This window comes from Hirundo rustica, chromosome 20 (genome assembly GCF_015227805.2).
Source record: "Hirundo rustica isolate bHirRus1 chromosome 20, bHirRus1.pri.v3, whole genome shotgun sequence".
NCBI classification, from domain to species: domain Eukaryota; kingdom Metazoa; phylum Chordata; class Aves; order Passeriformes; family Hirundinidae; genus Hirundo; species Hirundo rustica.
Window position 1 is genome coordinate 1071150 of NC_053469.1, and position 26481 is coordinate 1097630.

At 45.0% G+C, this 26481-nt stretch overlaps 1 protein-coding gene across 3 annotated transcripts in view; it reads right to left on the minus strand.

Moving 5' to 3' along the window:
- Positions 1-26481, minus strand: part of NEK6 (NIMA related kinase 6) — a 49908-nt gene that overhangs the window by 18842 nt on the left and 4585 nt on the right. The window contains exons 1-7 of one of the 3 annotated variants that reach the window (XM_040083355.2): positions 16043-16067; positions 14097-14221; positions 6722-6862; positions 5789-5851; positions 5067-5177; positions 1954-2062; positions 623-730 (exon numbers count right to left, since the gene is read on the minus strand). In XM_040083355.2, the coding sequence (XP_039939289.1) occupies positions 623-730; positions 1954-2062; positions 5067-5177; positions 5789-5851; positions 6722-6862; positions 14097-14221; positions 16043-16052 (667 nt within the window). In that variant the 5' untranslated portion in view covers positions 16053-16067. Of the gene's footprint in view, positions 1-622; positions 731-1953; positions 2063-5066; positions 5178-5788; positions 5852-6721; positions 6863-14096; positions 14222-16042; positions 16361-26481 lie in introns of those variants that run through there. The other 2 variants (XM_040083354.2, XM_040083356.2) reach the window with 2 other exon arrangements.

Sequence of the window (26481 nt, forward strand, 5' to 3'; positions counted from 1 at the left end):
CAGACCTCTTAATACAAATGGAAAACCAGCCACCTCTCAAGAGGTTACAGACACAATTATGAAATACATTATACTGTAAGACTTCAAGAATGAACTGCAGAACTACACAGTTTCCTATAGCACCAGAATTAATGTTAACGGTAAAAATGAGGAAGACAACCTTGAGATATGTGGAAGAGATGAAGAAAAGCTGGATGTTTAAAGCATAGGCGAGGTTTCAAGGTTTCAAGTTTTCAAGTGAAGTCCCTTTCTGGGGACAGATGAGCCGTGAGGGCTCCCCCACCTCAGGCAGTCCCAGCCCCTGACCAGCAAAGGTAAAAAGGTAAAAGGCATTGGGGTAACGCTGAATTCCAGCAAGCACAGCGCAGCCAAAGGGCTGCTCCGAGTGGAAAACCTGTCTTTGCTGTAAACACACACCAGGCCAGGCCTTCCAGAGAAAAACAACCCATTTTAAACCAGAAGATACCTATTAATGCCTACGAGGAGCATTTCAAACACACGGCTGGAAACGCAGCCCCCATCCCGTGTCCCACTCGTGTCCCCACGGCAGGATGGACACGCTGTGTGTGAACATCAGAGCTGCCAGCGCACGCCAGGCCCTGCTTAACGAGTACCAGCTTACCTAAGGAATGTGCTGCAGTGGTTTTAGAACTAAAAAACCGGCCTAATCCAAGATCTCCCAGCTTCACCACCCCTGTGGCTGTTATAAACACGTTGGCTGGTTTTATGTCTGCAAGAAGAAAAAGGTAAAAGGTCAAAGCCACAAAAGGTTATTTGGTTCTAATGCAGCAATAGAAGCATCGCCTGGAGCGCTCAGGGTACAAAGAGGCTCGAGCAGAACCGTGTTCCTTTAGAGCTTTGATAGGCTCAATCTTCCAAGGCTTCCAGCTCTGCACAGACACAAAAATCAGAGTGCACTTCCCAGCACACAAGAAATACCAACGAGGGAAAATGTAGGAAACGGCTCAACTCTTTATCTGCTGGAAATCAAAGAAATGAGCCCAGTTCTCTTTGGGAATGATCACTTTCCACAGGAAACTGCACTGCCCACCACCATCCCCTCATGCAAAGGGTAATTACTGGTCCACATATACATAAATTCTGGGCTCTGTGCAGCCCAGTTGGTTCATGGAGGGTAGAAACCACGAGAACCCCAGTTTCCCAAGCAGTCAGAAGTGAGTTAGAGGCTCTTTCCTCATGTTAGAGCAGACTCAACGTGAGAGGCTCCCCATTTCAACCACCAATTACAGAGCTAATTCAGGTACAATTGCTACACTGCATCAGAGGATGTGTAATGGAGCAAAAATGATATCACACTGCTGAAAATTACAGTGAAGAATTCCCTCCTTCAAAGGAGCAAGGAAATAACAAGAGGACAAGATGGGTGCTGGTGCCTTTTGGGAAATTTTCTGAGTCCAGTCCCTCCCAAAGCACTTCACTGACACTGAAAGCAATGGTGTAATTTTTTAGATAGAGCTCAAAGTTTTAAGGTGTTCTGAGACAAGAGATTCAAAAATAATTAATGAAAATAGAGAACAGGTTATGAGAGTGTGGGACATATTTGTATTAATATTTCAGAAAAGCCTGCAAGACAAGAAAACTCTTCTCAACTCTCTAAGGTCACAGCTAATATAATGAAGACTATTTCTTAGAGTTCACTATATCCAGGAGTCTCAGCATTTTATTTCTGACACTTTTCTAATGGCAAGTTTGACACTTCTACTTAATACCAGTGTCTGGAATACAAAGCAGCTCATCTTCCTAACACCAGCCTCACTTCGGCCTGAATGCTTTAACAATGAGGCAGAGACAGAAGGAGGAATCCATCTCGCAGGCTCCAGCCTCTCTAAACATGCATTGGCTGAACATCAGCATAATTGTTTTTGAATGTAGGCGCTTACTAATTGGAACATTATATTATTATTCAGTGAAAAGAGACTGAATTAATGTTACCTCTGTGCATCACCCTGCGGGAGTGCATGTGTTCCACTGCACTGCATAACTGCACAAAATATTTCCACACCGTCCTTTCCGGGATTAACCGTTTCTGCTTTTTAAAATACTGTGGGAGGAAATAAATAAAAGATCAGTGAAAAACACAACATATTTGACTCGTTCCTGGAATTGTGTTAGTCAGCTGCAGGTTGCTCAAGTCTTCCAAATCTGCAGCTGCATGACTTTTCTTCTGATTAGCTTTTAACTCCTCCTCTCCGCGTGGAAACTTCGATGCAGTTCACTAATTAACAACTATTATGAAAAATACACTTAAATAGGTTTGACATTTTTGAATGGACACAATTATGATTAGCATTAATCTCCTTAATTACCTTGCAAAACATATTTAATGCCTCAAAACAACAAATGTCTCAAATATTTTGCCTTAAGAAACAAAAGACCATTAAAAACCCCCTTGCAAACATTCATTATTGCATTGTCTGCTAACAAGGATAAGGAAATCTGCTCCCCTGTTTTAGAAGATGGCCAGAGCACCAATAAATTCTCCCCTGATCGAGTAGAACAATTATCCTATTCGATGCACACTAGAATACTGCATGGAGGGCACTCTGTGGTGACACAGACGCTCCTGACCAGCTGGGTGTGCCTGGGCAGTGCCAGCTCCCGGTGCCAGGGACCTCCGGTGCCCCCAGGCTCCCACAACAATGGGCAGCACAAAGCAGCACCGTGGCCCTGGCTCTCTGCAGTGCTGAAGTCTTCTTCAAGCCACTACAGGAATCAAGAGCCAGCTGCACACTTCAGTGAAGGCCAAACATTACAGACTTCAGCTGCTCTCCCTTTGCAGGGGGCACACCAGCGCGTCTGGCACCGCAGCCAGGCATCCCAAAACTGCAGGCTGGGATCCTGGGTCCCTGGCTTCCCACTGAGCCAGCTCCACAGCCAGAGCATTAACAAAACACACTCCAGCACTTGCAGAGGTTTCCCACTGCCCCCCATGCCCTGGCACAGGGGAGCACGCACACCCTGCTGCCTCACCAAAGCCTTTGCGTGGCACCTGTGAGAGCTGCCATGTGCAGCAGGAATGCAGGGGATGGCTTGCTGCCCCTCTCTGCAGCTCGTGCCTTCCCTCTCAGCGCTGACATCTGATGTCCGTTGTCACGTTCTCTATTTTACGTGAAATGCTGTTACCAGCTCGTGTTTGACTCGAGCAATGGCAAATTTTCTTTTGCAGATCAGCTGTGAAGGGGCACGACTGTGCAATTCCCCAGGCAGCAAATCTGACAGATTGCAACAGTCTCAACCCAAAACTCGAGAGGGAGCACAGAAGAATTACAGAGGGTGAGGGAGAAAGTGTTATATACACAATAAAATTATTTAATTCTCATTAAAATATTTAAGAGTGGATATGCAAGACCACAAGTGATAATTTTCTAAATGTCATGTCCAATAAGGTTTGCCTGACATTTACAAGCAAGTCCCAACTCTCGGGTGGGTTTTCCTGCAGCTCTACATCCCTCATAAATAATGCAGGCAGCGGGGCGTGACAGAGGCCCTGGGTTTATCACCCTCACACCTTCCAGGGCCGGCACTGCTGTTCTACCCCAAACCCACACAGGAAACTCCCCTGCTGCCCTGGAGCTGCATTTAGGAGGAAGCTTTTGTTCCCTCTTGGGTTTAGGGCATGGAATTTTTTTTTTTTTTAACCTCTGTTAGAAATAAAAAAAACATTGAATTCCTAGGTTTGCATGAGTTGAAAACATTCATTTATATGACCTTGAAAAAAACAAATGCATCTTCTTCAAGCCTGAAATACAGAGGGAAGACAGAGCTGTGGACACTGGAGGCCAGCACAGTTCAGCACTGGGCAAGGCACCAATCCAAGACTCTACCAGTTGTGTTTTGGAAAATGTAACTCTTACTATAATGACACAGAAAGCTATTTTTTAAAATTAAATAATTAATTAAATCTACCCTGATAAGCAAATAAATGTATTTGTCAGTATTTTTAAACTAAAAACTACAGATGACTAAAAAATATGAATATTTCATATCACAAAATCTTACAATTCTGTAGGTAAAACTTTCGTAAGCCAGGATTGCCAGCTGGAGCAGAACCCTTGGGGAGGTCTCACACAGCCACAACTGCTGCTCTCACGGTCCCTGGGTTTTTTCCATCCTCAACCACAACCACGAGACGCCCGAGACGAGCTGTGGGTTTCCCAGAGGATGGTGGGAAAAGGACAAAGCCCAAAGCAGAAGGGCCAGGGGAGCGGGCAGGAGCAGCTGTGCCCCCCTGAGCTGGGGCTGTCCCCAGCAGTGACTCTGCCAACTGCTGCTCCCGGCACTCGCCCAGGGGCTCTCCTGTGACACCCAGCAGATTTTCCTGGATCCTGCAAATTTAGCCATTGACGGTGGACTGAACGGGTAACTCGTTTGACAGCCTTTGGCCTAGTGCCTCGCTGCTCTGCTGGCAAAGAAAACAAATCTGTTAATAAGATATTTTAACTGTGACAACAAGGAGGAGGAGAACTTCCCGAACATTCATTTATGATAATTACAGAATAATGATGGCAAAAACCAGGTAAAACATGAAGAGAAGGTTGAGAGTGCTAACAAACATGATATAACACATCTGTTCTCACAAGGGATGTATGTCTAAAGATTAACATGTCAAAGAAAATATAAAAGCAGGTGGTAACAGCTTAACTAAAGCTGGTTTGCAGCAATACAAGTATTCCTAAGAGCAACATAAAAGAAGAACAAGTACTTGAAACATTTTCTCAAACCCAAATCCCCATTGCAAAGAAAGTCAATAGACTTCCTTGAATGTCTTCAGAGTGGCAGACAGGCGATGTGAATAGTGAACCCAACAGTAATTAAATGTCCCCATCAATCACACCGAGTAAATCAACCTCACAAATAACAGTGTCCCACCAGATCACAGACAGCAGTGACCAGAAACTCAGGGCATGGCCTGGCGTGTTTAAAATGCCACCAGACACTTTGGTTCAGGTCTGGAAGTGACCTGTGGGTGTGCAAAACCGCAAAAGGAGGAAGAAAGTGCTTCTAACCCAGCTGTGGTCTGCAGCCCCTCCAGGACACGTCCTTACCTTAATCATCTGAGAGAGATCCCCAGCATCAGCCAGCTCCAGGACAATGTTGAGCTCGTTGTCTTCAATGAAAGAATCCAAATACTTGATGATGTTGGGGTGGTTCAGTTGCTGCACAGGGAGGGAATGCAAGAGCAGCAGTCACAAGGGGGCCGTGACAACTCCCACACACAACACCTGCACACCCACGTGCAAAACCTTCCCAGTGGCTGCACCCACAGCCTGGGCAGAACTGCTCCACACAAAATCCAGGGAGAAACAGCATTTCCCACAGGCACAGCACCCTGGAGATGTCCTCAGCAGAGAGCAACTCCACCCAACAGGGTGAAACCACCTCTTCCATGGGAATTTAAAAGCAGTGTCCTGAAGGACGCCTTGCTCAGCAATAACCGATTTTTACCCCCCATTAAATAGAAACAAACCCCCAAGTGTTGGTTGCAATACTCAAGGTCTCTTTGCTCCTTAAAAGAGCAACAAAACTAAATGAAAACTTGGAAGGAGGACAGTAACACACAAATTACACGTTTTTCATGTGTGATATTTATACACACACATAGATGACATGTACAGGCAAAATTGCTTTCTCCTTTACCGTGAAAGCTTTATTTGCCAACCTGAAAACAATTTTTTTAACAACAACAACAAAAAACCCACACAAAACTAAAAAATGAGGGGAAAAAAAAGGAAGAAAAAAAGAGAAAAGTAATAATAAAAATTCTTACCTTCAAGAGGTCAATTTCTTTAATGCAATCTTGCCTTGCCTTGGCATCCATCATTTCAAAAATCTTTAAACACAAAAACATAGAAGATAAAAATAAAACAACAACAAAAAAGTACTTTATACTTTAACAAGCAGTTGGTGTTTCCTTCCCCAATTTGTACATCCTCTACTGTAATGAGTATTCACACAATCCCCAGATCAAAGAAAGATCAATGTTTTCTTTATTTTGAAACCACCACAGGGATAACATTGGGGTAAAACTAATTTTAGAACCCAAAGGCAATATTCTAAGCAGCACGAAAAATAAAGATACAAGTTTGTGAATTTGCTGCTGTGATTTTCATTGGTTTAGTTATTATTCATTTCATACAGTAAATAAAAGACAAAATGTTTACTTTTCTCTTTTAAACAGATACAGCTTCCACTGATTTCTCTGTGTTAATTAACAATAACTCTGAGCATTAATATTCATTCTGCAATGATCACTAAGTCACTGGAAATGAGTTTGGAGGAGCTGTTGAAGGATTAAAGGCAAATTTCTTCAAATAAAATGTTCTTCTGAATATTGCCCAATACTTTCAAGCAAGTTTTAAAAATGTACACTTCTGACATCCCAGTTTTCACAAATTCTTCTCCAACTCCACCAGCAAGCTCCAGACTTTTTCCTTTCCACATTCCCGTGGTTCAGCTGCGTTGGGATAGCACCAGCACAGCCACAGGGCCTCGCTGTTTCACATATTAATAACAACTCGGTGAACCCTTTCCATAAAGCAAAAGGTGGAATTTAAAATAAATGTGAAATGCAGTGGTGCTACGCACTCCTGCTTTGGGCACAGGAAGGCAGTGCGGGGTGACGAGGGACGAAGGGCAGCGCTCTCTGCCCGGCAGCCTCGGAGCACTCCCGTCCCGCAGGAGCCCGCGCTGAAACGCTCACCTGCACCTTCTTCAGCGCCACAGGTTTCCTGTCCAGGAGACAAGTTGCTTTGTAAACTTCGCTGAACTGGCCTCGCCCGATCTTTTTCTCAATCTGAAAATCTGCCAAGGTGCAGCGATACGGGAACGACGTTAAATGTCTCTGTCAAAGGAAAGGCAGTCAGGGACCCCGGAGCGCCACGCAGCCCCTCCTGCGCGCACCGCTCGTGGGCACGGCGAACAGAGACCAGCCCCACCACAAACGCCTTCGCCCCTCGCAGATGCAGCACTAACACGGGCTGGAGGAAGCCAAATGACTTCTCCGAAAAGGGAATTCAAGTCTTGCCTTCCGCGTAAGTAACTAATTAATCCCAAACTGCTCTCCCTCCTTGCACAGCCTCTCCTCAGCCCTGCCCGCCTGTGGCACCGGGGAGATGCAGCCCGGCGGTGCCAGGTGAACAGCCAGGCAGGGAGAGAGAGGCAGCCTGACGAGGAGCAGGGGCTCCACGGGCTGCGAGTGCTCCCCAGAGCCCCGCCGGTCTCCTCTGTAATTAGCACGGCTGCCAAACAATGTTTAAAAAAGAAATTACGAAAATTAATTACTCAAAGTTAGCACACGTGCCAAGCAGAACATTTTCGAGTTTCAGCATCTCGAGCCATTTCAGAGTTTGCATCAAAGGCACAAAAAGAGAAGTTCCAGGCACGGGCTGGGGCAGGGATTCCCAGGGCTGAGCCATCGCCTGCGGCCCAACCCCAGCAGCCACGCCCAGCACAAGTGTCCCGGGAGGGTGCTAAGGGACAACTACTGTCACTATTGTCACTGTCACTTCCTAGGGCAGCAGGAGAGGGCTGGAATCGAGATCTGAAATGCAGGGAAAGCTTTCAGTCCAGCGTTAGGACCTGCAGCTATTTCTGAAGGCAGGTCCCACAGAAAGAGGAAGGTCGTTTCTCCAAGTGCTTCCTTCAAGCAGCTCAGGGCACGGTTCCCCTGAAGAACACTCCCGTCTCCCCCACACCCTGGAACAAGCCACCAGCTATTAACTGCAATCAAAGTGTGGTCAGCTCTCAGTGCTTGTGCTGTGCTCCATGGCAGAGAGAACAAAAACCAAACCAAAATGGAAGTCCAAGGATTGATTTCTCCGAGTTTGGCAGTGTACACTACCCAATAAACTGGGAGCATCCTCTCAGTGATGAGGGAACAGGCATCCTACAGGTACCAGATAAAGGCAGAAGGCTCCAATTGCTTTGCTTTATTGTTTACATACATTCTCCTCTAAGTCACTAAATTATCACCAGAGTAAGGCCACGCAAGATGAAAGCAGACAAACAAATATTCCAATTAACCAGCCCCTGCAGCCTTCTCAGTTCAACCTGGTTGCAACCTCTCTTTGCAGGGGTCTGATAAACAGAAGCTCTCCTCGATCCCCGTCACAGGGATGGGAACACTCAGCTCGTTCCCGGCGCTGTAACAAACATCAGTGCCCGGTGCTGTTTGCCTGACAAAGCCAGCAGAGCCTGCACACAGGGATGTGTCCCATTTGCCTGCTTTCCACCAGGAACATCTCTGCTTCCCAGCTGTTTTACACACGGGCTGCTAAGTGATTTCCTTGACCCGTACAGAGAAACCACTTTCCCCAGACAAAACAAGGTGTCAGCACATAAACCTACAAAGCGCTTTTTCCTAATTTAAAAACAGAAAGGAATCATAGCATTTCCTTCACCGTGTGCTTCCTAAGCTGCTCTTGAACATAAAGTCTGAGCAAAAGATTTTCTACCTTGGAGTTACTATTCACAATAGGAGCAGCACTTCTAACAACATTTTATGAGGCAACTACTACAAAACTTTATTTTTCAGAAAGAAATCCACACTAAAATCAAGAACAGTTTTCACTTGCCTTTCCTAAATCAGTGAAGTGTGTGTTTACACCAAGAGTGCTTAAGTGTAAATTAGTATTTCAAGCACAAGCCCAGAAATACCAACTTCTGAACCTGACAAGCTAAATAAACGTGAGGCAGGTGTGGGGGAATGTGCCCCAGCCCCTTTGCCGTGCAGAGCCCTGGAGCCTGCTGGGGGTGATGCTGCCCATGCCTGGACACCTCTGCTGATGTGTTCTGGCACTGCCAGGACTGCAGCTGCACATTTACATATGCAATGACCTAGATTTGCATGGGCTATCACAACCTATCAGACCTAATTAAAGTAACGGAGCTTTCAGAGAGGCCAGGAGATGTTTGACTACTGAACAAACCAGGAATCATGCTCAGGTGAGCCCAAACTGTACCAGAAAGCTCCCTACTGACCTCTTTCCTTATGTTTAAACTTCACCTTCTCTTATGGCTCTGCTGCACTGGAAGGGAAGCAGGGAACTCTGCTGAGTCCCATTCCAAAGATAACCCAGAACACCTGGGAAATACCTCCAGTAACACCCTTCCAGTCTGGCCTTACACACACCTCACTTATTCCATGACTTTTGACATGGGGCACTCCATCATTTTCAAGTCCTTCCACAATTAACCACCACAATTTTTCAGAAAGCTGGCAAAGAACCAATCCCTATTCCTTCAGATCTTTATTTCTGCGAACCTCAGAGTTTCCATGTACAGATACAAATTGTGTGTAGTAAGATACCCCTGTCATCTTCAAACTTGTCCATTAAAAATACACTTTCTCATTTTTAGGACAAATTTAGGCTCAGGTTTCTGTAAGTGTAAATCAAGCCCATGTCTCTACAGATCAGGTGTCAAGGTCAACAATGGAGTTTGAATTAAAAGAAAAGCTAAATAAAAAGAAGAAAAGGGGAGGGAAAAAACCAACCAAGCAAAAAGAATCCCAACCACTGGGCACTATGAAAACTGGGCTGTTTGCACATTTCTGTTCCCAGGGCAGCTGTAGGAAGGGCCCAGTCTGGGAAAAACTTGTTTTGAGACAAAGGCTGTTCTCTTCATGCACACAAGGAAGTCTCATTCTTCTCCTACTCCATGAAAAAAAAAAAAAGGCGCCAAAGATTAAAGTCAAAAAATTCCTCATGCTAATAAAAACCCCATTCATTTTTAACAAGAAATGCAGAGATTATTCCAAGAACAAGCTCTTCTGGACATCTCCTCTGGCACACATGTGCTCTGTGAGATGGAACCACTGGGCCAGAGCACAAATTCCAAAGCTGGCAAAAGCAGGCAACGGCAGCCCTTGTCACAGAACTTCAGGGAGAATTTTGCCAGGGCTTTCAGGCTCGCATTTTGAGGTGTTAGGAGATTGTCTGCAGAACAGAATCAGTAAGGTTTCATAACACTAAAATATCCCCAATGAAATAAGGGCTTCAGTTATCTTGTACACACCTGAACAGATTCAGCCAAGGAACGAGGATTCCCGGGAGTCCCCGCATCCCAGGTTATAAAGGATCCCAAACACGGGGAGGGCAGGATTAGGGAGGTTCCGTGCTACAGACTTGCTCCTTGGATGTAGCTGGTAGTTAAGAACCCCCACCCCAGGGGCTGTCTGTGCACTGCAGCAATGCACCTGAGCAGCAGCAACACAAACACCCACCTGTGCAACTGGAGACCGCACAGCTCCCCCAGTCCTGCTCCAAGGACGGGCAGGTAGGACACCTACACACCCCAAACACATCTGTTGTATTTTATTTTCTTAATGAGTAGTTGTCCAGAATTTCTGTTTGGGGATCGGGAAGAATAAGAAAAAACTGTTCTGTAGAAAGACTTCCAATCTCCAGAACAATTAGCGATTGGCAATACATTTACCTCTTTGTAATTTCTTAAGATCCAGGGGAAACCTGAACAGCCCCGAGAGAACTGCGGGAGCAGCTCTGCCTGCAGCCTCCAAGCCCTTGTTGTGGGCCAAGGAACACGCTGGGAGTGAGAACAGAAATATCACAAACGCAGCCCCACTGCAGAGCCAGGCCTGTCCCTGCTGCCCCAGAGGCACGAGGAACCCAGCAATGGGCTGAGGAAGGGGAAGGGTCACTGCTAATTGCACAACACACAAACCCAGAGTGCTAATGTTAATTAATAATACAGTCAGTCGTTTTACTGCTGATTGGCACGTGAAGAACAGGCACCAGTCAGCCCTGCACAAAGGGCTGCAGGCATTTAGAGTATTTGTAATCAACCTAAAAACTGTTAAGATTAGTTAACCAGCAGTTAAAAAGTCAGACAGTACGATTTTCAGATGCCAATAAAAGCAGCTTTCCTGTAGAGCCACGAAACGAAATATTCTTTAGAAGAGTAAAAACATACTCGCCCAATTAATTTTCTGAAATCTCATTAAAAAATTTAGCCCGACTAAGTCATACACTTCTGACCTGAATTTTAATTATCTTTACGCTGGATATAAGGATTTTTTCTGATATTTGCAATGCATCATTAATTTTAAGAGAATGGTTTCCTTGCTTCTAAAGTGCATACTTCATCTGAGTGACATTTACTGTAACTAATTTCACCTTTAAAAGACATCTGCAGTAGTACTGGGGGAGCTCCAGCCCCTCCCAAAGAACACGCACACATTAGAAGCAATGATTTACTATCAACATCAGTATTTCAAACCCTTTTAGTATGCCCAAAATTATACACCTGCCTCCATTCAATAATGCCTATCTGAAAAGAATTTTGCATACTTTGAGGCTGAAATTCCAGGGTGAATTTATGAGAATACATTAGAACAGATTGATTAAAGAAAGAACTTCTGAGCTTGCAAGAGATGAGGAAACTTTTAAAATATGGATTATCCTTCAAACAGGTAGCCGAGTAATTATTGAAGAATACATCAGGTTTTTCAATTTGAGCTTCAAAATTAGACTACACAGTCATAAAATATCCTTCACCTGACCTGTTACCTGGAATTTAGAGTTTGCTGAAGAACTTGGCTTAAGTTTTAAAGTTTCAGCATCTCTGTCAGCATGATTGGAATCTGTCCTGATATCCAGATATTCTGTGCCTGTCCAGACATTTGTACTACAACACGACAAGGGAAGAGAGAAATACCAGCTTGGAAATAGAAGGACAAGGTGACATTCATAAATTAAAATCACCATAGAAATAATCTCTTAACAGCTCTGCTGCTAAGATGTGAGTACATAAAACGGTTATTTAAAAGTGAGTTACTGTGTTTATTTAGTATGAAAACTAAGTGAAAAATTACAACTTTATATTTTTATATCACTGTTTTACTCCTAAATAATTTTTTATTGCTTACTGCTATAAATGCTAAGTAATGTGGAGACTTAAATAATTAACACCTTCACTCTGGAACATTACTAGAAAATGTTCTCCTTCTCACTGATGAATTTCCTTGGGGTATTTCTGGGCAGGTATGACAACCAAAAGCTAAAACTGTGATTTTACTGGACACTTTTAAAATTTTTTTGTATTACAGATAACTCCAAAGTATCCAGCATTACTCAAAGATTTAATTTTATTAACTAAACTACAGCAGTTAAAGACAGAAAGAAAAGCCTGACACACGTCCTCATATTTTGTACTGATGAGTTATAAAGCAGAACTGACACTTCTGTCAGAACTGACAAAAGAAGCTTTAGGAAGCAGCATAATTACAGGGAAAGCTTTGGGAGAGGAGCACGTTGTTGCTGGTCCTCTGGGGGCTGGCACAGTAGCTTGTAGTGAAAGGGCTGGAAGGAAGGGAAGGCCATTCCATGCAAAGCTCCCTCCACATCCAAGACTCTAAGAACTCATGTTCTGGTTTTTTCTGTTCAAGTTTTTCTCTCTGCCATTAATGACATTCCTCATATGACCAGCTTGGTCAGTTCTACCTTCCCAAACCTCCCTCCCACAAACTATGACACAGCATGTCTGCGTCACTCAGATTTTCAGAGGAAAGAAAGGATGCAATTTCAGATTCTTTCAGGTAAAAAGTACCAGAGATTTGAAAAAGTATATATAATTATATTCCTGAAAAACGGAGAACCAGAAATATGTCACCAGCAACCCTGTCATACCACCAATGTAAGGCTTCTAAACACCACCTTTTTTATATGCATTTTTTTGCAGTTCCTTGGTAGACTGTATATTTTTCGTTATTCAGGTCTTTTTATGTTGTTTTGACAGCAAAACCAAAGGAAGCCTTCCTGCAATTCTAATTCCAAATTAGATCATTCTCAGAACAGTTTGCTAGAGCCCTCCATTAACAGAACTTGGGTATTAGCAGAGTTGAGGGGAGCTTTCACTGAACAATGACCATACAGCAAAATGAGCCCACTCAGCATCAGCATCACAGCAGAACACAGATTATTAGCTACTAATTACACTTAACTATGTCATTACAAATTCTAACATGTGCTCCAAGATGCCATGAATGTATCTGCTGCACAGGAACACTTCCTAATCTTGTTCATGAAATAATTACAGGGGCACTATCCTGCCAAATGAGGCAGTAATTAACCCTAATTGCTCAAAATGCAACTGGCTAATTCTAGGAGATTAATCAAGGGGATTCAATTATTATTAAATGACTTAATATGACAAATTGCTACATTAGGAGAGGGGGCTTTGCTCCACACCATGCTACTTTCCCAGCAGTGCACTGGCTGTGTGCAGAAACCTCCCCCTGAGCAGAGCCTGTGCTGGGCACTGCCAGAGCTCTCCCAAGGACGGCTGTGCCCCGGGGAGCCTGGAGCACCCCTGGATCTGCAGGGATCACCCCAGCCCTCCCCACAGCACAGCACCAGTGCTCTTCTTTCTGACAGCCTTCCCTGGTGCTTCTGGTTTATTCCTTAAAATAACACAGGGGTAAAACTGAACTGCTCTGATCAACAGAAAACAGGCTGAAAAGTCAAGCGGACAGAATTCACAAAATCCAAGTTTCATGATTACACGGACTGTGGGTTAATCCTGGTTTTAGCTCCTCCTGCAGAAAGGCAGGAAGAGAGAGGAGCTGCTACAGTGAGACTTTATTATAGTATGGACAAATTCATTGCAGGATGAGTTCCAGAGACTCACAAGGAGCCCACAGCTCCATGTAGAATGAGCTTCTCCTTTTATTTGGTAATTAGTTCTTCAGCACTTATGATGAAACTATAAGAGGCAAGAAAATAGATTTATTCACTTACACAATCATCTATTTTACTTTGGCCTTTTCTCCAAAGAATCAAAGACAAGAGAAAGCCAACTCAGTACGTTTTCATAAGATGATTTTAAAACACTTGCTTTAAGAAAAATTCAAACTATTCCCTTTTTCTCTTATCATAATCAAAAAGTGGGTTCAGAAAACTTGGCTGGCTGGCAGAATCCCAAACTGGATATTCCCTAAAACTGCACTAAAAACAAAAGGAGGAAGGCAAAGGCAGCTAAAAGCTAAGAAATCAGGAGACCTTTACAGAATGAAGGTAAGAAAAGACAGAGGGAGATGGATCAGAGACGCCTGCACTTACCTGAGGATCATGCTGGAATTCCTGTCCTGGCAGCTTGCACAGAGGGTTGTTCTGGTCCCCTAGGTGATGAGGATGGTTGTGCTGCCCTTCCATGGTATCATACCAGACTCTGCCTCTCGGTTCTGCTGAGGAGAACAAAGGGGAGAGGTTGGTGTGAGTGCCCGGCCGGCGGGCACAGAGGGGCTCAGCGCTGTCCCCCCTTCCCCAGACCACTCACACAGCTCGGGCACAGCCACTGCTCAGAGCACCCACCTCCAGGGAATACCAACAAAACCACCAGGATCACAAACACTGCTGCTATTGTCCCACAGTGAACAAACGAGCACAAAATGGGTTTGTTCAGTGTGTGGTTTGTTCTCTGCTAAAGACACTGCTTTTGTCACCTGTAACAGTAGCTACATGCTCCCAGGCACTTAGGGGACACCCAGGAAGCTCTGCCCATCTCCATTTGTAAAACAAAAATGACAGAAAGTCCCACCAGACTGTTGCCACTTTCTCTGGTCAAAGACAAGAAAAATTTACCCAGTCTTTCTTCTCCACCCTCAAATTACAAGTTTTCGTGCAGTTTGGCAAAACACAGGAAGCAGGAGCTAGGAACTTTACTGGATTAAATGAGACTGAAGTGTTGTAGGAATAACAGACAAACAAGGGAAAATTCCATGAATGGATTCCCTTGCTGCAGTTTCAGGCCAGCCCAACACAGCAATCAGAAAGGAGAGTCTGCTCCCCTCAGAAATGGTACCAGAACATGCAGAAACTGTAAAGAGCTGCCCATCAGGCAGCTGAGGCATTCCAGTGCTGGAACAACAATGATCCCAGATGAACTAATTCTCCTCTGGCACAGAGAGAATCACACATCTCAGAACACCGAGGCCAGGCTCTCGCCCCAAAATACAGTGACAGCATTTACAGAACAGCCACAGTAAATGCACCCATGTCCCTTTCCCACAAAGGGCCATACACAGGTTTTGGCATTCCGAGTCACACCACTCCTGTCCTTGGCACTGACTGAATCCTAATGGTGACAAGGGACGATTTAGTGGCCAACACAAGCATTTGCAGAAACTTATTTCAAGAGTTTTGGCAAGTATTCACTCAGTGAAAGAACACAACCTGACCTCATTAGTGTATTAATAGTGTGTGCCTGGCACTTGGGCAATGACTAAGCCTTAGTTTAAAATACAAAGGTATTTTAAATATTTGTGGGAGTGGGGGAGAAAATACGATGCGGAAGAATTTCTTCAGCAAGCAGTGCTCAATTCTTTTAACAGTTTCCCTGAAATAAACCCTTAGCTCTGGCAGATCTTTCCCAACACCAGCTCCCGTAACACAGGGGGAAAGCAGAGAGAGGCTCTTCTTGTGTCTCAAGCAGATGAACTTTCACTCTGACAGTCTCTAGACAAAAGAGCTACCATTCCTGCTACATTAAACAGATGAACACATGGGTTGCTCTCAATAAAAACAGTTTTTCAAAGTCAGTACCATGAAACTCCAGTGAGGGAAGGAGAATCACTGCTAGTACGTGTAAGTTTGATTTTAGGATCTTTTCAGTCTCAAGCATCTGTAGGTTTATCAGTAACCGGGTGAAGATACTTAGATAAAACTATGCCTCAATATTGACATTAAAATGCCCTATGAAATTCCTACCTTATGTTATACTGCTGGAACTATCTTAATTATTATTTAGGATTTGGAGAAAGGCTGTTTACTTGAAGGGAGAGACACATGTTCTCTCTCTTCCAAGCCCACACACACAGAGCAAACCCTGGTTCCAACACCTGGCTGCTCAGCCCTGAGCCCCACAGGAACCCACACGTTACATTCCCGGCACAGAGACACCTCCAGGCAGCGCCACTAAGTGTCCACACCCAACACTGATCAAAGTGGGCAGCCACTGTGGCCTGCCTTGGAAAGGACCCATGCTCAAAACCAGGGAATGGATTTACTTCTGAGCATGGGAACTGAGTGATCTGATCACAGCCCACTCTGGGCATTCCCAAGGGAACCATCACCCTCCAGCTGCCACAAGGAAACTCAAGGAGCAATCCCTCGCTGTGAGGAGCACAGGGGCAGCAGCAATCCCTCGCTGTGAGGAGCACAGGGGCAGCAGCAATCCCTCGCTGTGAGGAGCACAGGGGCAGGAGCAATCCCTCGCTGTGAGGAGCACAGGGGCAGCAGCAATCCCTCGCTGTGAGGAGCACAGGGGCAGCAGCAATCCCTCGCTGTGAGGAACACCAGGGGCAGCAGCAATCCCTCGCTGTGAGGAGCACAGGGGCAGCAGCAATCCCTCGCTGTGAGGAGCACAGGGGCAGCAGCAATCCCTCGCTGTGAGGAGCACAGGGGCAGGAGCAATCCCTCGCTGTGAGGAGCACAGGGGCAGCAGCAATCCCTCGCTGTGAGGAGCACAGGGGCAGCAGCAATCCCTCGCTGTGAGGAGCACAGGGGCAGCAGCAATCCCTCGCTGTGAGGAGCACCAGGGGCAGCAGCAATCCCTCGCTGTGAGGAGCACAGGGGCAGCAGCAATCCCTCGCTGTGAGGAGCACAGGGGCAGGAGCAATCCCTTGCTGTGAGGAGCACAGGGGCAGCAGCAATCCCCCGCTGTGAGGAGCACAGGGGCAGCAGCAATCCCTCGCTGTGAGGAGCACAGGGGCAGCAGCAATCCCTCGCTGTGAGGAGCACAGGGGCAGCAGCAATCCCTTGCTGTGAGGAGCACAGGGGCAGCAGCAATCCCTCGCTGTGAGGAGCACAGGGGCAGGAGCAATCCCTCGCTGTGAGGAGCACAGGGGCAGGCAGTTCACAGCCCAGGAGAGCTCACCTGCCACAAGCAGGGGCAGGATCTGCACTCGGGCACTGCTTGTTTGAAGTGCTACAGCTGGAAGCAGAGAAAGGAGTAAGAACAAACTAGCAGCTTTGAAAAGAGAGCCAGCAGAGCTCACATGACAGCAGGGAGCCCGCTGACACCTCGGGACAGCGTGTCCTGCCCCAGGCTGTCAGCTCGGCTATTCCGGGCTTTGGCACTGGACAGGGAGAGGGAAGGGGAATCCCCAGGAAAGGGCTCTACGGAGCATCTTCAAATAGCAGCCAACAACAGGTCCTGCACTACATCAGAAAAGGTACAAGGTACACTCTTAACACTGGCCTGTTTTTGCTTGACATTGTCTTAGCTCTGCGCTTCTCCTTTTATTCCTGCTTCCAAATTTCCTACGAGTTCTACAGTATCACACATTTTCACACTGAGTCTTGACTATGACTGTAAATCAAAACATCTTTAAATTGCACAAAGCATCACATATCTTTCCAGAAAGTGAATTAAAGAACAGGATCATCATTACCATCACGGGAAAAATGACCACAGCCCACGTGGGACAAGCAGCTCCTTCTCCCACACTACTGTCACCTTTCAGCTGTACAGTTATCACTCCATGCAGCGGCACTCACAGGTAAGCTGGAGTTTTTCCAATTACAGGGAAAACAGAAACCCTCTTGTGCAGTCAGCCCCCCTGCCACATCCCCAGCTGCAATTCCTCTCCGGGTACCTCAGTGTCCTTACACTTCTCTTCTTGCACCTAATCAGTGGAAAGCAAAACACAAAATCCCATCAAACCCCTGATACCTTGCAGGTACCTGACAGGTGGGATTCTCAAGGCAGAACAGCCCAGGGCACTTGGTAGCAAAGGCCAGGATCATTAGTTACGAGACACTCATTAAGGAGCAGAACCTCATCAGCATCCTGGCATTCAGTCCCAGCCGCCGCGGTGCCCCGGGTGCTCCTCGGTGAAGCAGCTGTGACCAGTCTGATCGGGTATCACCATGTGTCTCGGGATGCCTCCAACTCAACTGCAGGCCAAATTATTTACTCCCAGACGTATAATCAACATGACAGGCCCGTGCACCTCTTGAGCAGGCAGCAAAGCAGCAGCTTGTGTTCAGTGTTACAACCGTTTTCTGTACCAGCACTTTTCACCTTCCTGCAACACACCAGCTGCTGCGTGTGCCCAGCGCTCAGCCCTGCTGCTGCCCACCACACACACATTTACACACACACATGTAACTGACTGTTAAAGCAGAGATATGTGACACACAAATCCGCTTCCCCCCCAGTTACTGTACACCCCTCTCATCCTCCTACACAGGGACTCGTGGGGGGAGCCAAGCAGCTCTGTTTGGGTACCTTGTGTAAAACAAACCGAAACAAAATGGGAAGTCCTACGTGGTTCCAGAAATCCACAAGTTGATTAAAACCAGTCAAGAACATGACTTCACCTCCTGCCCAAATGTCCATCTTTCAGCACGCACAGGGAGTTGTAGGGACTGAAACGCAGCAGTGCACACCCAGCCAGCTGCGACATCCGCAGGGATGCGCTGCCCTGGGAGCCACTGTGCTGCTCACTGCAGGCTCCCCACAGGCTGCAGCAATGCAAACTGTTTTACAGAATAAACACAACCACATCAGCACCACTTTCTTCCTCTCTACTGCCCAGTAATATTCTTCCTCTTCCTTGCTCATAAAATAAATCTGCCAGGATACTCTATGAGGTTACCTATATATTTAAATGATGGTCTGGGCTTATGACTACATTATTGCTGTGGTTCAGGGTACGTGCTCTGGGGAAGGCAGCCCAGTCTTAGGAGAGTATTATTTTCGAGTGACTTTTATTGTCCATTACTTTACACCATTTCTGTCACAGCTATGATGTCTGGTAGGAATAGTTCACAACAGAAATATCTTTGTCGTTAGTATTCTCATTGCAATTTAGTCAGATCAACCTTTAAATCTCATCCATCATACTGAAGAGCTTTGGCAAAGCGAGCACAGTAATATATGCTTCCATGCAAAACCTAATTACAGGCTAGGTTAAAAAGCCTACCCTGTTCCTTCTGCAGTGCAAGGTGACAGGAAATCCTGAGCATCCCTTGGTTTCTCACTCTCCCTTTTTGCTGGTGAAGTGCGTAACCCGTTCATTACAGCAGACTGATTCTGTCTGGCACATGACAAACTTACTTGAACCTAACAATTAAACTTCTGACAGCGTTTCCAAAAGCAGAGAGTATTTACTGTAAATGCCTGACAATTTTTTTCCTCTCTGCTCATCTCTCTCAACAGTCACCTTATGATGACTGGAAATTACCATAAGCAAATAGCAGTCTAACATCCAAAAAACCCCTCATGTTAATGTGAAATACACACCTGCCAACACTGAAAAACCATGAATATGAATGTTAAAGGAAACAACACGAGGAACAGCACCGAAATGCTTGAGGAGAGAACCCTGCAAGAGCACAGTTAGAGAATGTGATTCAGTAAAAACCTGCTCAGCAAGAGCTGCCTGTGGAGGGTGGTGGTCACGGCATGACCACCCCTGCCCTGCGAGAGGGACTGGGGCCTCTCTCACCAACAGCTCTGGCTGCACTGAGGGAATTCAAGCAAAAACTGCTAAACAGAGTCCAGTAAATCACCCAGAAACAGTTTCCGAATTTCAAGCCTAGCATCACAATGAAACTGCATCTACAGATTCACACACACAAACACGACCGTGTGAGCTACGTGCAATTTATAACTCCCTGGAAAGGAGGAGGGTCTCTGCAACAAACTCATCACTGAAGAGAAGAACGGTGCTTTAGTCACACCCCACATTTTGGAGGGTTGGATTTACCCTGAGAGCAGCTGCAGATAGGTTTCTGTTAAGACTTTGTGCAAACCAGATTTTCAACAGCCAGTAAGGGATGGGCTCCTCAAAGACCCCAAATCCACTAACTGGGAATGTTTGAGTGAAATGGCTGAAAAGCCCTGGAGCTTTTTCATACCATGCCAACAATTGATACTCATTAAACAAATGCTGTGACAGACACCATAATTCACTGGTCCATACCTAGAAGCAAAATGACTTTAAGATAACTATTTAAAGCTATGCAGAGTCATCCCTCTGTGGATGTCAATAAAACTAATGCTTCCTGCCAATAATCGAGTGTATGAAACATCCCACTCTGTTTCGAATCACTACCTACACCCAGCTCAGGTCCACATTCCCATTCTAAGCAAGCAGGATTATAACTTCAAATACTCAGTCTTCTAGTTTGGGGGAAAATCTGGTACAATGGCTTGAAAATAGCAAGGTCAGGCACAGTGTTCTTGGCTGCATCACTGTGTTTGAGAATGCCACTTGAGTTAATACTATACTTGAGAGAAGGTTTCAAGTGCCCATCTCTCATCAGGCAGGCAGGTAGTTTATTTCTAATTTTAGCTTTAAAAGTTTTAACTGAGGTAAGGGTTGGGTTTTGTTTGGTTGGTTTTTTCCTGTGCTGTAGTACCAGCTCCCTAGAACTTGGTCCTAAACCAAAAAAAAACCGTAATTGCTTAAGTCTTCTGGACACATTTCAGATGCTCTGCAGATCCATCCATCCCAAGGGATGGCTTCACAAGGCTCCTATCAAACAGCCCCAGGATCAGTGCCAAGAGCACTTGATGATTTATATTTTAAGGTAAATGTTCCTTTTCACCAGCTTAACTGGACTATTCCTACCCCTTCTTTCACTGCACTCCATTTCCTACTACAAGACCACATGTAAATATTTATGTGTGACTTTTGCATAGGATGTAAACATCAAATACATATTCCCATCCAAAACTGAGGATGGACAGCAGTCAGCAGCAGTTAAAGGGACAATACTTCCTCTGAAGAGAGGTGATCCTGAGACCACGGCACAGCAACAGGTTGCATTCTTCCCCGACCAGTTTACACTTAGGTGTGTTTCAGATAAAGTAACAAGCCAACTTTCATTTCTATTCTCACAGTTGCAATTTTGAGCCCTCCAGAAAATTCACTGTATTCATTTTTATCACCTTTGAACCATCAGAGCCAGATCTCTCAGGCCACCACCACTGCTAACAAAACACATGTCAAAAATAAACACGTACCAAATCTACCTGGAATTTTACTGTACAGCTTACCAAGCATGCAACAACATGCTCACGTTTTAATTTATAATGCAATAAAGCTTTCAAACAAGAAGCCAAATTATTTAAGAACACTTCTGTTATCCTTCTTGGAATTCATTCATTTCTGATGAAGGGAAGATTAAATATAGGCTGGGAATATATTCATAACATAAATGTTCACAGAAACTGCCAGACATTTCCACATCATTAAATGCTAACTGAAACGAGTCCCATCTCATGGAGCCACGGAACACACGCTGTCTGTACCAGCTCTGCCACCTCCGTTCCAGGCTGGCTGCTGGCACGGGAGGGAGTGATTTCACTGCACCCCCAGGCAGGTGACAATGACAGCTGAAATGCAGCTCCGCTCTCCAGCAACATCTGAGGAGCCCTGGTCAGCACCAAACCGAAACTCAAGCACTTGAGCAGATGGATTGTTCTGAGGCTGTGGTGAAACCCCTCAATCTAAACCAACCCCTAAAATAAGTTTCTACCAGACAACAAAGAATGCAAAGTGTCCACAGCTGGTTCCTATCAAGCACCTTTAGCAACCACCCATCCCACACAGGAGCACAAGGGAACAGACCATCTTAAGCCAGTGAGACAAAACCAGAATTAAGATCTAAAAGTACAAAGATAAAACTTAAATCAGCTCTGCTGCTACAGCCCCAAACCCTGAATGTGGGATCCATTCAGCCCTGCCTGTCCTCAGAAAGTTTAACAAACATACAACTCTAAATCTTAACTAAGTTTTCCATAAATCTTTATGTACATATGCGATTGGAAACACCACCACTTAGCACTTACAAGTATCTTTTAATTAGAACACTTCCAAGCACTCAAGAAGTATTAAGCAAACTCACAAAAATACTTCTGAAATACTGCTGCAATTTCTGAAATGTTTGAGAAAGGTAGATGAAAGTACGAGAGCAAGCCCATGTCAGATGGCTCAAAATCCACAAGACCTGCTGTAACCAACTCTGCTCATGCAGCTTCTCTCTACAGCCGTGCTGTTGGCTATTAAAGACTCAAATTATGTCTCAAATCCAAGTAAAGGGAATGGAGGAAAACAGAGATATGTGTTCCCCCAACTTCAAAACATCAGAACAACAGCTTGAAGTATTTACATTTCCCATAATCGGAAGGAAAAGGAAATGATGCTGAGAATTGTGCAGCCCAGCCAATCCAAAGATTCATGTGATTCAAATCCAAAAGCAACTTCAAAGCCACCTCATAAAACTCTACCCAAAATGTGCAGGCAGCCAGATGTTGGCATCGCAAGAAGAGCTTTCACAGCATCTGGATCCTGCAAGCAACAGCCAAACGGAAGCAGAAACTCTTCTCCATGTAAAAACATTTAACGTTTCTCTACTTACAAAAATAGCTATGCTAGAAATATTGTTTGTGTTTTTCCGCCCCGAAATAACTTACAGCAAGTAAGACTGTATTATCAATACTGCTGCTAAATAAAAGTCAGCTTCCCTGCACATTCCTGAGTACCTGGAACCAATGGCACCAAGTTCTCCAAAAAGTAATGCAGCTCTTTAATTCATATCCCCACTTGTGTATCCCTGTATGTAGCACATCTCCATCTCCCTTCCCACATGGGCACAGCTGTCCTTAAAGTACAAAATTCATTCACCAGTACCTTGCAGATCAAGGCCACAGGGTAAAACAAAGAAGATCTGTTCTTTATAATGTCTGCAGAGCTACTTTTATTACTTATTTTGATGACAGACAGGGTTAATGAAGTTCTTGCAGAGAACTCTCCCTTTCCTGGGCTAAATGCCCAAATTCTTTCAGGATTCACAAGACTTGTCTATTTAAATTGGGTCCAATTTTTTTTTTTTTTTTTTTTTCCCTGCAGAAAGGCCTGCACAGAATGTTCTGAAGAGAAGCTGGGAATTAACCTTTCAAGAAAATTATAACTAAATGTGCAAGCTCTGTATAAGAGACAAATCACATTTCACACTATATTCTGCCCTCTGTAACAATTTTCTATTGCTCTAATAAGCTTCAGTGTTGAAGCATAAACTCAGTAGTATCAGATTACTAAAAACCATGAGCTTACTCATGGAAACGAGTCCTGGCCACCCTGCATTTCTTTCCCAACCTCCCCAATGCTGACACCTTATTAGTACCCGTGAATAACACACTACTACTCATCAAAAGAAACTTTTCAAGTCCAGCAAAATCCAGGTGCAACTATGCTTGACCAGGGAAGTTGGAAGCCACGTGGCAAAGCAAGTGCAAAAGCAGAACAGTCCCTCTTCCTGCATTAGTGATGAAGCAGAAAAGCTAAAATAAGACATTACAGTCACCTCAAAGTGCAAACCAGGGGCACTAAAAGAAATCTCAATAAGTCAGTCACAGAATAAGTTATTGCATACCTTAATATACAAAGAACTAAGTGCAAACACAGGTACAGAACCATCCCCAACACTGTTTACTCTTGGATGGTAAAGTTCTTACATCTGACATAATGTTATAAATTGAGTAATTGACCCACAAGGAAGTAAAGAGCTCAAGAGAGTTAAAAATTACCCTATAAATACCATAAAGATTAACAGGTTTGTAATACCCACCCAAGAAGCGCTTACTCTAAGTAGAATGATTATGAACACACAGCAAGAATATTTACTCCATGGCCCTGAGTTCAGTATATACAGACTCCACAAAAGGCAGCACTGCTTCTTAATACACTGACAGCTGAGAGTCACTCCCTAGGTTTCCCAGTTGATTAAAGGGTGGCACACAGACACTGGGTCGTGACTTACTTGCTTCCTTAAAATACAGTCATGTATTTTTAAAACCTTTTAAATGTTCCTTGGGGGGTTTGTTACAATTTAGTATTTTCGAGACTCATTTGTTTACAACTCTGACAGAAGAGCTAATGAAACACCAGCAGCACAAAGAATTAAGCAGATTCTCCATGAAAGAGGAAGGAATTTTTATGTTCATGTTTGATATCTGTGTACCCTGAGACTCTACTCTTGTGGGAAAGAAACCTTAAAATACCTACAGCTTTTCTCTCTGTCTCCTCACTGCAATGACAGAGATTTGCCCCAAGAACCAGAGCCCAGCACAAACCCCCCAAGGGAGGCTTCACATTCAGAGTGTTCCTATGCAGCAAACAAAATGTTCCAACAAGGAGAAAACCCACCCCTTCTCAGGATGGCAGCAACAAGGTTAAGAACAGGACTAGACACTTCAACTGGAATTCCTGAAAGGATCGTATTGAATGTACTTGGAAGCTGTCACCTGTCCTGTAGGTTGGCATTCCCCAATTATTGCACCATCTGCAGAGGTTTTCCTCTCCAACTCCACAGTTCAAAAATCACCAAGTTAAGAAAAAAGTTACTCTCCCAAGCCAAAGGGGAGAGTTGGCTCTACGGAAAGAAGGGAAATTGGAACTTACATTACCCTGGACCACTGGAGGCAGGAGACAGCGGCGATGTGGGAAGTGAGCACCAACGAGCAGGGGTGAAACAGCGTGGGCTGTGCCACCCCAGCACCCTGGCTCTCAGAGGAAGCAGTCCCAACTACCCAGCACCTGGTTCTTCTGCCAGCAGGGACTTCAAACTCCACTCCATGCACACCACGAGGTTTGAACAGGCTGTGGATAGCTCCCACCCCACAGCACGTGGGCTCCCCAAAGACCCAACGACAAAAGTAATTGGAGAACGGGATCTGTCACTAAGCTCTGCAAAATGAAAGACTTGCAAATCCTCCCCAGGGTGTGGAGCAACACCTGCTCTGTCAGCAGGCTGAGCTGGGACAGGGTCACAGCCCTTATCTGTGTGGTTTTTGGTCCCTGCAATACCACCCACGTGGTGAGGAGATTGTGATTCATTTGGAGACTCTGCATGGAGGAGCAGGATGGCAACAGCCTCCCCCAAAGGGACAGCACAGCCAGTCCTGGGGAGTCCCACCTCATCAAACACCAAAGGGTGTTTGGGCTGAAAAGTGGGAGGATGCACTGAAACAAGACACTGCAACGTCCCCTGGAAGGTCCCTCAGGTCTGCTGGCACTGCTGCCCTGGCTGGTGGGGACACTCTGACACTCATTTTGGAAAGAGCTGTGCAGTGCAAAATGTTATCACCCTGCTCAGAGGGGAATCTCTGCCCTTTTCTCCAGCACTGCCACACTCAGGTTGATCATCCTTGGCTGGTTTGGGAGAGGTTTGAGTTCACACACTTCCACATGTCCTCCTGCCACCAGGAACACTGCATCAGGAGTGGTCCCTGCCCTCTAAGAGGGGTCACTTCCAAAAGGGGCTCGAAAACAGCAGCAGCACCTCCACACTTGGGAAATCAGCATTTCAACACCCTTTCCAATTGATGTTCTATGAACAATCCATCTGCTGAATTCAGAAAAAAGCCTGTTACACCTTGGATTAGATGAACCCAGAGGTGCAGCCACATAAAGCCTCAGGGAGCTGAGGAGAGCAGGGACCACTGCTCCACCCGACAGGGAAAGCTCAACAGCTCCAAAAAGAGAGAAAGAGAGCTGCTTCAGACTCCAACCCAAACCAGTCAATACTCTGATAAAATAACAGAATTAATTGCCTTGCTAAATCAAACGCACTGATGTGTCCAGACTGGTGCCCGAGGTCTGTCCAAGGGCAGAGGATGGGCTGGCACCTGCTTTGATTCATCGTGTGAAGAACAATTCAAAGGTTGGAGTCCACAACTGGAGACCAAAGTCACTCAAAACAAATAAGCACAAAAACTTTAAGTACCTAGGAACTGTAAAATGCCTGTAAATAGTCCAGAGGGGTTTAAACTAGAAAGATAGCAAGGAAATAACCATAAAGGAGACAGGTGGACGCCAACAGCAACAACAACTTTGTCATTTAAAAAGAATGATCTTACCATCTTCTGCACTTTGTGATCTGACATGTCGTAACTATTTTAATAAGTTTATAATTGTCATGGTGAACTAGCTCATAGAACAAACTAGCACATCCAATTTATAATCCCAGACTTCATGCAGTTCTGTGCAAGACCTCCATTTCTGCCATCTCAAGACCTCAGCAGAAAACACTCATACTTAAACCTACTCTTTTTCAGACTTGGTTACACCTGGACTCTATGAAAATATGTGGATTTGCTGATAGTTTCTAAACTGCCTGATTTTCTTGGGTGAAACAGTACAAGCACTGGACAGACAATACCAACTGATCTTACCAAAACACAGCAGACTACACAAGTCATGAACTACCTGCAAGGCCTTTTTTTTTTTTAAAAAAAAAGATGCAATAAATAATACATCTGACTGCTCAACAAGCATCTGTGAGGTTTCAAGAATGCTTTGGAGTACAAAATTCCCAGGGTCGCATTCACTTGCACCACTTGGTTTCAAATAGATATGAGTCTGCTGTCGGTTCACTTAAACATGTAACAGGAAACTCAAATTTGACTAAAAGGTTGTATTACATTACTACA